The sequence below is a fragment of the Lipotes vexillifer genome, unplaced genomic scaffold (genome assembly GCF_000442215.2).
Source record: "Lipotes vexillifer unplaced genomic scaffold, Lipotes_vexillifer_v1.1 scaffold491, whole genome shotgun sequence".
NCBI lineage: Eukaryota > Metazoa > Chordata > Mammalia > Artiodactyla > Lipotidae > Lipotes > Lipotes vexillifer.
The window spans coordinates 1761319-1774488 of NW_006770548.1; the positions used below are offsets into that span (position 1 = coordinate 1761319).

Sequence of the window (13170 nt, forward strand, 5' to 3'; positions counted from 1 at the left end):
AGGAATGCCAGCAACGGCCCAGCATGGCCTGGAGAGAGAAAGCAGCTGGCGTGCCAGAGAGGAAAATGAGAGGCAGGGAGTGATGGGAAATGAGGCCAGGGAGTCTGAAGGGCAGAGTCTGAGGGCCTTGTGGGCCACAGAGTGGCTGTAGGCTCCTTCCAGGACAGTGGTAGCTTTGGAAGGTCCTGAAGCAAGGGTGCGAGGTTGGGGGGTCTGCGTTGTAAGAAGCTCCCTCTGGCTGCTACAGTGTGGAGGGTAGGGTGCAAGGGCCAAGAAAGGAGACAAGGAAGCCAGTTGTCCAGGCAACAGAGGAGGCGGGGAGGGTAAAGGGGAGGGGACAAGGATGACCCCAGGCTTCTTGCCAGAGGCTGTGGGGATGAGGCACCATCAGGAAGAGGAGCTGCAGGAGAGGACAGTTTAGTATGTTTGAGGTGCCCAGTGATGCAGCCAGGACGAAGGCCTGGGCTGGAGGAAGCGGTGGTGTGTCCAGCTGTCAGCGTAGAGGTGGGGACAAGCCTGCGGTGAGGACCGGACCCCCTGGGGAGTGTGCGGAGTGAGGCAAGGAGAGCCCTGGGCAGCTCTGGATCTCCCTTTGTTTGTGGGGCAGGGCAAGGAAGAAAGCAACGGAGCAGTCAGAGAAGTAGGGCCCTGGAGGGAGTGAGGTCATGCAGATAAAGACGGGGAGTGATGGGGTCGTGGTGGGGAGAGCCTTCTGCCTCACTCAGCATGACTCTCCCTACAAGACACAGGGCCTTGGGATGCAGAGTGAAGGCTGGGTTGGAGCAGGTGGAGGGTGAAGCACAGGCGCAGGGGTGAATGGGGCCCTGCAGGGCCTCCTGCCCTCTCGCTGTCCTCAGTGGTTCCACCTATGACCCCTCTGCCCTCTACTGGCCTGAGAGCCCTCTTGTCATTTCTCCTAGATGACCTTGCCTCTAAGGCCAACATCCTGATCGACCCACTGGAGCTCCAGGCGGCCACCATGGATGACCTGGATGAGGATGAGGAACCAGCCCCGGCTGCTGCCCAGGTGCCGCGGTAGGGGCAGGCAGGGGGCTTTGTGTTAGGCTGTCCCTCTATCATAAGGGCAGGGGTGTCACACGGGGCCATCTCCCCCTCCATGCAGGCAAGGAGCTTGTCCCCAAGCAGGTTCCCTTGCTGTAGGTGGAGGCATGAACTGACAGGTGTGGTGGGGCATGCCTCCTGCTGCTGAGTCCCTATGAGACACAGGGCCTTGGGATGCAGAGTGAAGGCTGGGTTGGAGCAGGTGGAGGGTGAGGCGCAGGTGCTGTGGTGAATGGGGCCCTGCGGGGCCTCCTGCCCAGCCAGCCGGTGCCCTTTCGCTGTCCCGTTCCCCAGCCTCACAAATCAAGGGAGCCATAAGTGGGCCCGGGTCCTGGGATTGCTGAGTGGCGTCTGGCCTCCTCTCTCCACCACAGCGCCCCATGCAGGCCCTGGCCATGGGGGGCGCACTGCCCCTGCCTCGGCCCAGCTGGCTCAGTTCTCCAACCCTGGGCCGAGCCAACCGCTTCCTCAGCACAGCAGCTGTGAGCCTGATGACCCCACGGCGGCCTCTGAGCACCTCAGAGAAAGTGAAGGTCCGCACGCTGAGCGCGGAGCAGAGGACCCGTGAGGACAGTAGGTGCCAGGCAGGGCCAGGCGTGGCGCACTGAAGGATCCTTCTATCCTGTACAACACTCCCCCGGGGCAAAGCCAAATACACCCCATTCCCTCCTGGTCCTGTGGCCTGGCAGTATCTCAGGGGTGTGGGAAATGCACTCTGAGGGCAGGAAATTGATGCTACAGAAATAGGTCCTGGAATGCAGGACCTTCCCTGCCCCGGCCCACACGTTCTCCCTGCAGGTCCCTCCTTGGGCCCAGTCAGGGGGAGAGGGCCTCCTGCTCCTCCTATAAGGCCCATCCTGGCTCCATAGGCTTAGAAGAGAACTGGAATGGCTCCGACCCTGACCCTGACCTTGTCCTTCCCTATTCCCTAGTCGAGGGTAGCCAGTGGAATGAGGGCCTGCTGGTGGGGCGGCCCCCTGAGGAGCCTGAGCAGCCCCTCACTGAGAACTCCCTGCTGGAAGTCCTGGACGGTGCCATCATGATGTATAATCTCAGCGTTCACCAGCAGCTGGGCAAGGTCTCACGCCACTGGTCCATGTGCATGTTATGTGGTTCTGTGTGTTTGGATGCATGTGTGTGTGCGCCCACACGTGCCCACGTGTCTCCAGGGGTGCCTGGGCGTGACTGTGCGCGTTAGCATACGCCACAGCAAGACTAGTTTCTGCCAGTGCCGTTTGGGCCTGACCTGGTTGACTTCTGTGGGAGGGGGCTGTCCTGGGCCTAAGGTTAAGGGTTTGGCAGGGCTGGGGTCCAGACTGGGTGTGGAGAAACCTGTGCGAAGTGCCCAGGGGTCACCCTGGATGTGGTGTCTGGTGCTCTAGATGGTGGGAGTGTCCGATGATGTCAATGAGTATGCGATGGCTCTGAGGGACACAGAGGACAAGCTCCGCCGGTGCCCCAAGCGGGTAAGGTGGATGGGCAGGTGGGTCTTTGGGAGGGCGGGACGTTAAAGAGGGCAGCTTGCTCGCTGGGGTTCCCCAGGGAAGCCCATGAGGGAAAGCTGCTGTCCTGCCCCTGCCTCTGGGGTTGCCCAGCAGTTCTCCTCATCCCCACCCCCGCCCTGGGCAGACCACATCAGTGAGAGTGGTGCTGGCACCAGGGCTAGGCATGGCCTGAGCCCCGTCAGCCAGCCATGGCCTGTGCCAGGGTGCCCCCACCCTGGCCACTAAGTGCTGACGCACACCCACTCTCCTCATCAATTATGGATTCGACCCTGAGTACTTCCTCAGCCGCTTGCAGAGTCAGCAGGAAGCAGGGCCTCCCTCCCTCCCTCCCTCCTTCCCTCCCCTGGAGCCCCTCTGCCGTAGCTCTCTGGCCTGGGGAACAGAGCCAAGAATGCCCAGTCTGGGCTTCCCTGGCAGCCCCTGGCTCCCACCTGTCTACAGAACCCTGCGCTTGTCCAGGGAAAAAGCAGCTGCCGGAGCTGCAGTTCTAGCATGGAGTCCCTGGGGTGTCCCATCCAGGGGCTCATCTCACATGCCCTCAGCTGCGTCTCACTTCCACATTCTGAGGGGCACCTGTGGCCCTGTCTTGCTCAGGCTCACCAGCAGGTCAGAGGCTGAGGAGGGTTTTGAAGAGTGGAGCTGGGTCTGCCCAACCCTTTGCCTGCCCCGGGTACCAGTGGGGCCCCTGCTAGGCTGCGTGGGTCTGGGCACGGGGCCGTGTCCTGATTGTCCTCTCCTCCCTTCTCCTTGGGTGGCAGAGGAAGGACATCCTTGCAGAGTTGACGAAGAGCCAGAAGGTTTTCTCAGAAAAGCTGGATCACCTAAGTCGCCGTCTAGCCTGGGTCCATGCCACCGTTTACTCCCAGGTGAGCAGTGTGGCCTAGGCCAGCAGCTGCTGCCCTCCCCAAGCCCCCGGACTAGTCACTGATTGGGCAGGGTTGTGCCAGCCCCTCAGTGCTCCGTGCCCTCCTGGGCCTCTGGCACACACGTGCCCCCTCCCCGCTCCTCATCCTCCCTCCCCACCTAGTGCCACATCCCCTGAACTTTTCATGCCCCATGAACTTAAGTAGATGCCATTTGTAGACCCCACCTCCCCACGCAGCTCATAACCCTCCATTCAAGGAACAGCCTGTCTCTACCTGCCTCCCACTGTCCGCTGCCCCTGCTCCTCTCCCAGCGCATCAGGGGCTCTGTGACCTCTCCCAAGCCTCACCCTGCATTTGCATCTGCTTCTCTCTGACTCCCCTCCCACTCGAGGCCACTGGCTTGTTCCCTTCTCACTCATTCACTCACTCGTTCATTTATTAACATGCCCAGAGCCTGGAGGATGCCAGGTGCCATCCTGACACTGTGGACACTCAGTAGTGAACCAGAAAGCTGAGTCCCTGCCCTCCCGGGGTAGACGGACAGACAGTGCACTCCCGCAGTGACCATGTTTTGACCCCCGCCACCCCGGACCCGCCGCACTTGTTTTATCTCCCTACCTTCCCTGGCATCTCCCCCTCCACAAGTGAGTGCCTTGGGATGCTCCCCAGGTGCCCATGTAGGGCATCTGTTCACCTTCTTGGGCGTGCCCCTCCCCCATAACTGGGTGATCGAGGCCCTTGGTATCCCTGTCTCTACTGCTCTTTCTTCTCTTCCCAACCCAAACCACCTCTGCCTTTTACCCCTCTGTTCTCTCTTGCCACAGACCACCTTGCTCCAGCCCCACAAAGATGGTCACTGTCATCCCACCACCAGGATTTCATGCCTGTCCACCTCCCTAGGCGATCTTGCCATCCCCTCCCACACTGTCTTCTTAGGAACCTCACCCTCCCATCTTTGTACCTTCTTTTTAAATTGTGATAAAATATACACAACATAAAGTTTACCATCTTAACCATTTCAAAAAGTTGCGGTAAAATACAATATGTAACTTGTCATCTCAGTCATTTTAAATGTACAGTTCAGCAGTGTTAAGTATATTTACTGCTGTGCAACCAGTCTCCAGAACTCTCTTCATCTCCCCAAACTGAAACTTATATCCACTAATTCCCATTCCCCCCGTCACCTCAGTCCCTGACAACCACTGTTCTACTTTCTGTCTCTGTGAATTTGACTGCTCTAGTACCTCATATAAGTGGAATTTTTGTCACTGGCTTATTTCACCTAGTATAATGGTCTCATGGTTCATCTATGTCGTAGCATGTATTAAGATTTCTTTCCTTTTTAAGGCTGAATAATATTCCATTGTGTGTATATACCACATTTTATTTATCTGTTAATCCATCTATGGACATTTGAGTTGCTTCCACCTTTTGGCTATTGTGAATAATGCAGCTACGAACATGGGTGTGCAAATACCTTTTCAAGATCCTGTTTTTTAATTCTTTTGGGTATATGCCCAGAAGCAAAATTGCTGGATCATATAGTAATTCTATTTTTAATTTTTTTGAGAAACTGTCATATTGTTTTTCATAGTGGTTGCACCATTCCCACTAGCAGGGCACAGTGTTCTGATTTCTGCCTATCCTTGCCAACACTTGTTTCTCAGAAATTTTTTTTTATTAATAGTAATCCTAATCTGTGTAAAGTGGTATCTCATTGTGGTTTTGATTTGCATTTCCCTAGTGATTAGTGATGTTGAACATCTTTTCATGAAATTATTGTCCATTTGTATATCCTTCTTTGGAGAAATGTCTATTCAATCCTTTTGCCCATTTTTATTTTTTATATTTTATTTTTTTGGTACACGGGCCTCTCACTGCTGTGGCCTCTCCCGTTGCGGAGCACAGGCTCCGGACGCGCAGGCTCAGAGGCCATGGCTCACGGGCCCAGCCGCTCTGCGGCATGTGGGATCTTCCCGGACTGGGGCATGAACCTGCGTCCCCTGCATCGGCAGGCGGACTCTCAACCACTGCGCCACCTGGGAAGCCCCCTTTTGCCCATTTTTAAATCAGATTGTTTTTCTGTTTTTGATTTATAGGAGTTCTTTATATATCCTGGGTATCAACCCTTTAGCAGATTATGATTTATAAATATTTTCTCCCATTTTCTCTTTTGATTGTGTCCTTTGGTGCACATTTTTTAATTTTGATGAAGTCTAATTTATCTATTTTTTTCTTTTCTTGCCTATGCTTTTGTTGTGATATCTAAGAAATCATTATCAAATCCAAGGTCATGAAGGTTTTCCCCTATGTTTTCTTCTAAGAGTTTTTAGCTCTTAAGTTTAGGTCTGTGACCCATTTTAAGTTAATTTTTGTATATGATGTGAGATAATGGTCCAACTTCATTCTTTTATATGTGGATATCCAGTGTTCCCAGCACCATTTATTGAAAAGACTGTCCTTTCCCCATTGAATGATCTTGGCACCCTTGTCAAAAATCATTTGACCATATATGTGAGGGTTTGGGGGTGGGGGGCTCTCTATTCCATTGGTCTGTATGTCTGTGTTTATGCCAGTACCATACTGTTTTAATTTTATTTATTTATTTATTTATTTTTGGTTGCGCTGGGTCTTGGTTGCTGCACGCGGGCAGCATGTGGGATCTTCCCAGACCAGGACTCGAACCCGTGTCCCCTGCATTGGCAGGCGGACTCTCAACCACTGCACCACCAGGGAAGCCCTACCATACTGTTTTGATTATTGTAGCTTTGCAATAAGTTTTGCAATCAGGAAGTGTGAGATCTGCAGCTTTGTTCTATTTCAAGATTGTTTTGGCTATTTGGGGTCCCTTGAGATTCTAAAGGAATTTTAGAATAGTTTTTTCTATTTCTGCAAAAAAAAAAAAATCCATTGGGACTTTTATAGGAATTGCGTTAAAACTGTAGATTGCTTTGGGTAGTATTGACATCTGACAATATTAAGTCTTCCAGTCCATGTCGGCAGGCGGACTCTCAACCACTGCGCCACCTGGGAAGCCCCCTTTTGCCCATTTTTAAATCAGATTGTTTTTCTGTTTTTGATTTATAGGAGTTCTTTATATATCCTGGGTATCAACCCTTTAGCAGATTATGATTTATAAATATTTTCTCCCATTTTCTCTTTTGATTGTGTCCTTTGGTGCACATTTTTTAATTTTGATGAAGTCTAATTTATCTATTTTTTTCTTTTCTTGCCTATGCTTTTGTTGTGATATCTAAGAAATCATTATCAAATCCAAGGTCATGAAGGTTTTCCCCTATGTTTTCTTCTAAGAGTTTTTAGCTCTTAAGTTTAGGTCTGTGACCCATTTTAAGTTAATTTTTGTATATGATGTGAGATAATGGTCCAACTTCATTCTTTTATATGTGGATATCCAGTGTTCCCAGCACCATTTATTGAAAAGACTGTCCTTTCCCCATTGAATGATCTTGGCACCCTTGTCAAAAATCATTTGACCATATATGTGAGGGTTTGGGGGTGGGGGGCTCTCTATTCCATTGGTCTGTATGTCTGTGTTTATGCCAGTACCATACTGTTTTAATTTTATTTATTTATTTATTTATTTTTGGTTGCGCTGGGTCTTGGTTGCTGCACGCGGGCAGCATGTGGGATCTTCCCAGACCAGGACTCGAACCCGTGTCCCCTGCATTGGCAGGCGGACTCTCAACCACTGCACCACCAGGGAAGCCCTACCATACTGTTTTGATTATTGTAGCTTTGCAATAAGTTTTGCAATCAGGAAGTGTGAGATCTGCAGCTTTGTTCTATTTCAAGATTGTTTTGGCTATTTGGGGTCCCTTGAGATTCTAAAGGAATTTTAGAATAGTTTTTTCTATTTCTGCAAAAAAAAAAAAATCCATTGGGACTTTTATAGGAATTGCGTTAAAACTGTAGATTGCTTTGGGTAGTATTGACATCTGACAATATTAAGTCTTCCAGTCCATGAACATGGGATGTCTTTCCATTTGTTTGTACCTTTTAAAATTTCTTTGAGCGACATTTCGTAGTTTTCAGTGTTTCAAGTGTTTCACTTCCTTGGTTAAATTTACACCTGTTTAATTAATTTTGATTCTAATGTAAATAGAATTATTTTCTCAATTTCCTTTTTGGATTGTTCCTTGCTTATGTATAGAAACACAATTGATTTTTGTGTGTCGATTTTGTATCCTGCAAATTTCCTGAACTTGTTTATTAATTCTAATAATTTTTTGGTGGAATCTCTAGGGTTTTCTACATATAAGATCATGTCATCTGCAAACAGAGATAATTTTACTCTCTCCTTTTTAAAAAAAAAAAAAACTTAATTTATTTATTTATTAATTATTTGGCTGTGCCGGGTCTTAGTTGCAGCATGCAAGATCTTCATTGCGGCATGTAGGATCTTTAGTTGCAGCATGCAGACTCTTAGTTGTGGCATGCATGTGGGGTCTAGTTCCTTGACCAGGGATCGAACCCAGGCCCCCTGCATTGGGAGCGTGGAGTCTTAACCACTGGACCACCAGGGAAGTCCCATACTCCCTCCTTTCTAACGTAGATGGCTTTTACTTCTTTTTCTGGCCTAATTCTGGCTAGTAGTCCCAATACTATGTTGAATAGAAGTGGCAAAAGCAGACACCTTGTCTTGTTCTTGATCTTAGGGGAAAGCCTGTCGTTCTTTCACCATTGAGTATGATGTGAGCTATGGACTTTTCATAATACAGCCTTTATTATGTTGAACTGCCTTTTTTTTTTCTTCTACATTTGCAATGCTTACCTTCTTGCCTCCTGCTCCTTCAGCTTCTCCCATTAGTAAAGGAAAAAGCCCGTGATGCCTTTTCCTCACTGTACATCTGCTTACACTACCGCTCTCTCCTTCCTTCTCTGTGTCTTGGCTTCCTCATCTTCTCTTCACTCTTTGCCCAGATCAGGCTCCTCCACTTTTCTGAAATAGTCTTGCAAGGTGTCTGTCGAGCTCCCCCCTCTCCCTTTGTGGACACATCTCCTCTCCCATTACAGTGGCCCCCTTGGCCGCATCGGTGCCATTGCCATCCTTTCCTCAGACTCGGTCTTCTCTGGCCTTCGGTGACGCCAGCTCCTGTAGGCCTCCCGTCCGCGTGTACTTCCAGGCCTAGGGCCACCCTCTGACTTCTTGCTTACATCTTCTCGGGCTCTCAGGTTTGAGAGCACATCAGAGAGCTGGTGGAAAGTGCAGCTGCTCCGGCTCCACTCCAGGAGATGTGGTGCTATGGGTCTGGACTGGGGCCTAGGGCCTCACTCTGGTTGGTGACCCCTCCTGGCCCCTTTTGTGGGATAGACTATCTGGAAACCATACTGTGGGGAACTGGGCCCTTGGCAGGTTTTGTCTGCTTTCCGTGGCCTCTGTTCCACCAGTAGTCATGCTGCCTTTGACCTTCACACCACCTTCTCCTCTGAGCTCCAGACTCATTTTCTGCCTGCCTCCTTAACACCAACTCTTTGGGGGTATCGCTGGGCACCTCATGCTCCTCATGTCCTAAGCCACATCCCCTCTGCCCTTCACCAGGCCTGCTTCTCCCCCAGGACTTCCAGCCTCCATGGAGGCTCCATTACACACAGAAATGTGGGCCCTGTTCTTGTTGCGACCATTCCCTTGCCCTCACAGCCAATCGGTGCATCCGCATGCCTGGCCATCCAGTCCCTTTGCTGTCTTGGGCCTAGCCAAGGCTGTAGCTTCCTCACTGCCTTGTCCCCACTTGTCCCTGCAGCCCCTTCTGCTCTGGGCAGTGTTCCAACACAGGCTTCTGGTCACATGGCACCCTCTCGCTTAACACCTTCTGTACCTTAAAAAATTGCAACCCAGGATTCTGGTTGGGGTTGTAGTGCTGCCCTATCCAGGCTGGTGGCCTGTCTTGCCTTCCCAGTACAGTGCTTGATTGCTCCTACCTGAGCCACTGCTCCCACTTCCTGGAATCCAGTTCTCATGTCATGTTCCTGGGAGGCCTTTCCTAATCTCCAGACCGGGCCACACCCCCTGTGACCCCTCCCGTGAACAGCCCAGCAACACCCTGTGTGCCTCCCACAGGAGAAGATGCAGGACATCTACTGGCTGCTGCGTGTCTGCCTGCGGACCATCGAGCATGGAGACCACACAGGTCCTCTCTTTGCCTTCATGCCCGAATTCTACCTGAGTGTGGCCATCAACAGCTACAGTGCTCTCAAGAATTACTTTGGCCCTGTGCACAGCATGGAGGAGCTCCCAGGTGATGGGGCCATTCAGGCTGGGAGGGGACAGAAAAGGGGGCCTCTGGAGTGAGCCCTAGAAGCCCTGTTCTGAGCCCTCATGGCCCAGCAGCACACATCCCATGTGGGGAGGAGGTGAGGCTCTGCCCAGCATCACACAAGCATTTGCAAAAGTCCCACATGGTGGAGAGCCCTGTCCTAGTACCAGCAGCCATAGAACCAACAGCTCCTCCCTGGTGTTAGGAGGGAAACAGACGAAATGGAGTACAGGGTGTGGGGATCACCCCCACCCCACCCACCCTGTCCCGCCCCACCCCGCCCTGGCTTTTACTTCCTTCTTGGTGCTTCTGTGGCCCAGGAGCCAGCTGGCCTCTTACCCTGCTGCCCTGGTGCTGGCCATGGGGTGTGGCATTCCATGCAGGGGCAGAGTGGCTTGTCTTTGCAGATCACAGCAAGGAGTAGGGGGGCCCTGCTGGTGGCCACATAGGAGTCTGGGCTTCTTGCAGACCACTGATTCCAGGCTGGGCTTGGCAGTTTATGTCTGGACTAGGCTGTGGGCTTTTAGGCTCCTGGCCTGTCCCCTTGCCCTGCCCTAGGCCTCACTGCAGGCTTTGTCCTCAGAGGTGGGGCTGTGGGTGCCCAGGGGCCTTTACTGAGCCCTCCAGTGTGTGTGCTGAGATGGGTTTGAGTCCAGGCAGGACTCTTTGTCAGGACCTATCCTCCTGCTGGGACCCACCCAACGCCCACAATGAGTCTGTGCCTTCGCCTCTCACCAACTGTTAGTGAATGCCCTGCCTAAAGTCCCTAGATGTCATCTTGGGCCCAGACTAGCCCTTGGAGTTAGCTCTGGAGCCCACTACCCAAGCCCACCCACCAAGGGGTGTGCCTGCCTCTGGAGTCCGCACTCCCGATCGGCTCATCCTACTACCCAACCCTGCAGGCTATGAAGAGACCCTGACCCGTCTGGCTGCCATCCTTGCCAAACACTTTGCCGACACACGCATCGTGGGCACTGGTGAGGTGCCCGACAGAGGGCTGGGGGAGATGGGGACGGACGGGATGGCACCTCTGGCTGGCTATTTTCTGCGCACAATACCGGCCAGGTGGGTATGAGGCATGGGCACCAGGGCTCATGCCAGTCACCTGCTGAGGCATGGCCTGTCCCGGCAGATATCCGTGACTCACTGATGCAGGCCCTGGCCAGCTACGTGTGCTACCCAAACTCCCTGCGGGCCGTGGAGCGGATTCCTGAGGAGCAGTGAGTGGGGGCCCAGGGGCAGGGGGGCACGCACTCTGCCCTGCACAGCACTCGCCTCACCCCGTGCCCACCACCCGTTGCTCTCACAGGCGTATCGCCATGGTGAGGAGTCTGCTGGCTCCCTATGAGCAGCGGCCCTGGGCCCAGACCAACTGGATCCTGGTGCGGCTCTGGAGGGTAAGCCTGGCTGGAGAGGAGGTGGCTATGGCTGGCTGGAGGGAGGGGTTGCCCTGCCCCACTGACCACCTGCCAACTCCACCCCCAGGGCTGTGGGTTCGGGTACCGCTATACACGGCTGCCACACCTCCTGAAAACCAAACCCGAGGATGCCAATTTGCCCAGCCTCCAGAGTGAGTATCCAGGTTTGGCAGGCGGGGGCCCCGACCCGCTGCTCTTGGGTTCTCGCAGACTTTCCCACTTCTTCCAGCCTCAGTCCTGGACTCGTGTTGGGCCCCAAACTCCCTGTGTATCCCCTGGGGTTTCCATTTCCCTGCTTCCTCCCAGTCTAAGGACACTCTGGTGCTCTTGAGTCTTGCTCTCCAGTCCCATGTGTGCCCTTTGGTCCTGAACGGTCTGCATGTGTCACAGTGAAAAGGGGCAGCATCTTCCCAGGCTGCTGGCAGCTTATGCAAAGTGAGGACCCTATCCCTTGCCCTCTGAACCAGCTCCCTGACCTCCAGCCTTGTCCCAACACCATGTCCTTCTGTCCCTTTACTTTCACTAGCTGGTGCCAGACCCTGGATACCTGAGTCAAGGCAGGGGCACTGACTAGGGGTTGGCCAGGGCCCCAAAGGGTGTCCCTGGGGCTTCCTGGAGGAAGTGGCCTTTGGTTAGGAGCAAAGTCTGCATTTTCTGTCCTGGGCCTATGGTCCAGTAAAGCCCTGTGAGCCTGAGGACCTTCACTGGGCCCAGCCCAGGGTCTTGGGCTGTCTTGCTTGCAGAATCTGCCTGCCACATGCTGTACTCACTGCACACAGTGGCTCTCTTTAGCCCACGTGGTATGTTTCTGCCCTTGTGGGAGTGTTTGGGCCTAAAGGGGTCCCCAGAGGCCAAGTTCCTTGTGCAGAGTCACACAGCAAGTCCTTGCCAGTTGCCTTGGTCCTGCCTCCAGGGTGGACCTGAGCTGCAAGTGGAGAGCAGCAGTGGGGCCAGATATGCATCCTGCTGCTGTAGGAACTATTGATTTGCAGGGGGGGGAGGTATGCCTAGCCCGGTGTGGCTGAGGGCTCTGGTTACTGCTGCCTGTCAGCCCAGACTTGGCACCCACCACCTCAGCCATATGCTAAGGCCAGGCCAAGGGCAGCAGAGGACAGTGGAGGATGGCAGAGCTCAGAGGAGGCTCTTGGGAGAAATGGCCTTGATACGAGTGAAAAGGGGTCTAGGTTGCCCCGTCTAGGTCTAGCCCTTCCTGAAGTGCATGTGACTGAGAACTTTCTGGGGATCAGGCTGGGGCTTGGGGGCGGTTCTAGAACTGGGGGTGGGGGAGGCATTGGGAACAACTGCAGCCTGTGGCTGGCCCAGCAGAGGGAGGGGACAGATTTAGCCCTGACCCCCAGGCAACACTGCACCCTGTCCCCCTGCCTTCAAGACCTGAGTGTTCCCAGGGAGCTGTCTTTCTGCCCTTACACCAACGGCCTGTGAGTGAGGACAGAGGCAGACGGGCAGGGGCCGTCGACTGGAGTCCCGATGATGCCCCTCCCGATGTCCCCGCAGAGCCCTGCCCCTCCACCCTGCTGCAGCAGCACATGGCAGACCTGTTGCGGGAGGGTCCTGACGTGGCACCCAGCTTCCTCAACAGCGTCCTCAACCAGCTCAACTGGGCCTTCTCTGAGTTTATCGGCATGATCCAGGAGGTGGGTCACGGAGGGACCTTGTGGGTCAGGGGGTTGCAGAGGATGAGGCACGATCTGCAGTGTGGCCAGACCACTGACTGCTGCCCACACATTGGTGGCTCAGATCCAGCAGGCTGCTGAACGCCTGGAGCGGAACTTTGTGGACAGCCGGCAGCTCAAGGTATGTGCCACCTGCTTTGACCTCTCAGTCAGCCTGCTGCGCGTCTTGGAGATGACTATCACGCTGGTGCCTGAGATATTCCTCGACTGGGCCCAGCCTACCTCTGAGATGCTGCTGCGGCGTCTTGCACAGGTGTGTCCATCTGGGCAAGGGTGGTTGGGACCCTGGGGACACCCCAGTGGTGTGAGCCCACCCATCCACCAACGGGCTCCTGCCCCCACAGCTGCTG

The 13170-nt window shown here is 53.6% G+C and overlaps 1 protein-coding gene across 1 annotated transcript in view; it reads left to right on the forward strand.

Annotated features, from left to right (window-relative positions):
• Positions 1-13170, forward strand: part of RNF123 (ring finger protein 123) — a 30106-nt gene that overhangs the window by 11957 nt on the left and 4979 nt on the right. The window contains exons 21-32 of the mRNA XM_007446213.1: positions 921-1027; positions 1437-1635; positions 1995-2140; positions 2445-2528; positions 3326-3433; positions 9513-9690; positions 10611-10685; positions 10841-10928; positions 11018-11105; positions 11194-11278; positions 12642-12781; positions 12885-13075. Coding sequence (XP_007446275.1) covers positions 921-1027; positions 1437-1635; positions 1995-2140; positions 2445-2528; positions 3326-3433; positions 9513-9690; positions 10611-10685; positions 10841-10928; positions 11018-11105; positions 11194-11278; positions 12642-12781; positions 12885-13075 — 1489 coding nt within the window. The remainder of the gene's footprint in view (positions 1-920; positions 1028-1436; positions 1636-1994; positions 2141-2444; positions 2529-3325; positions 3434-9512; positions 9691-10610; positions 10686-10840; positions 10929-11017; positions 11106-11193; positions 11279-12641; positions 12782-12884; positions 13076-13170) is intronic.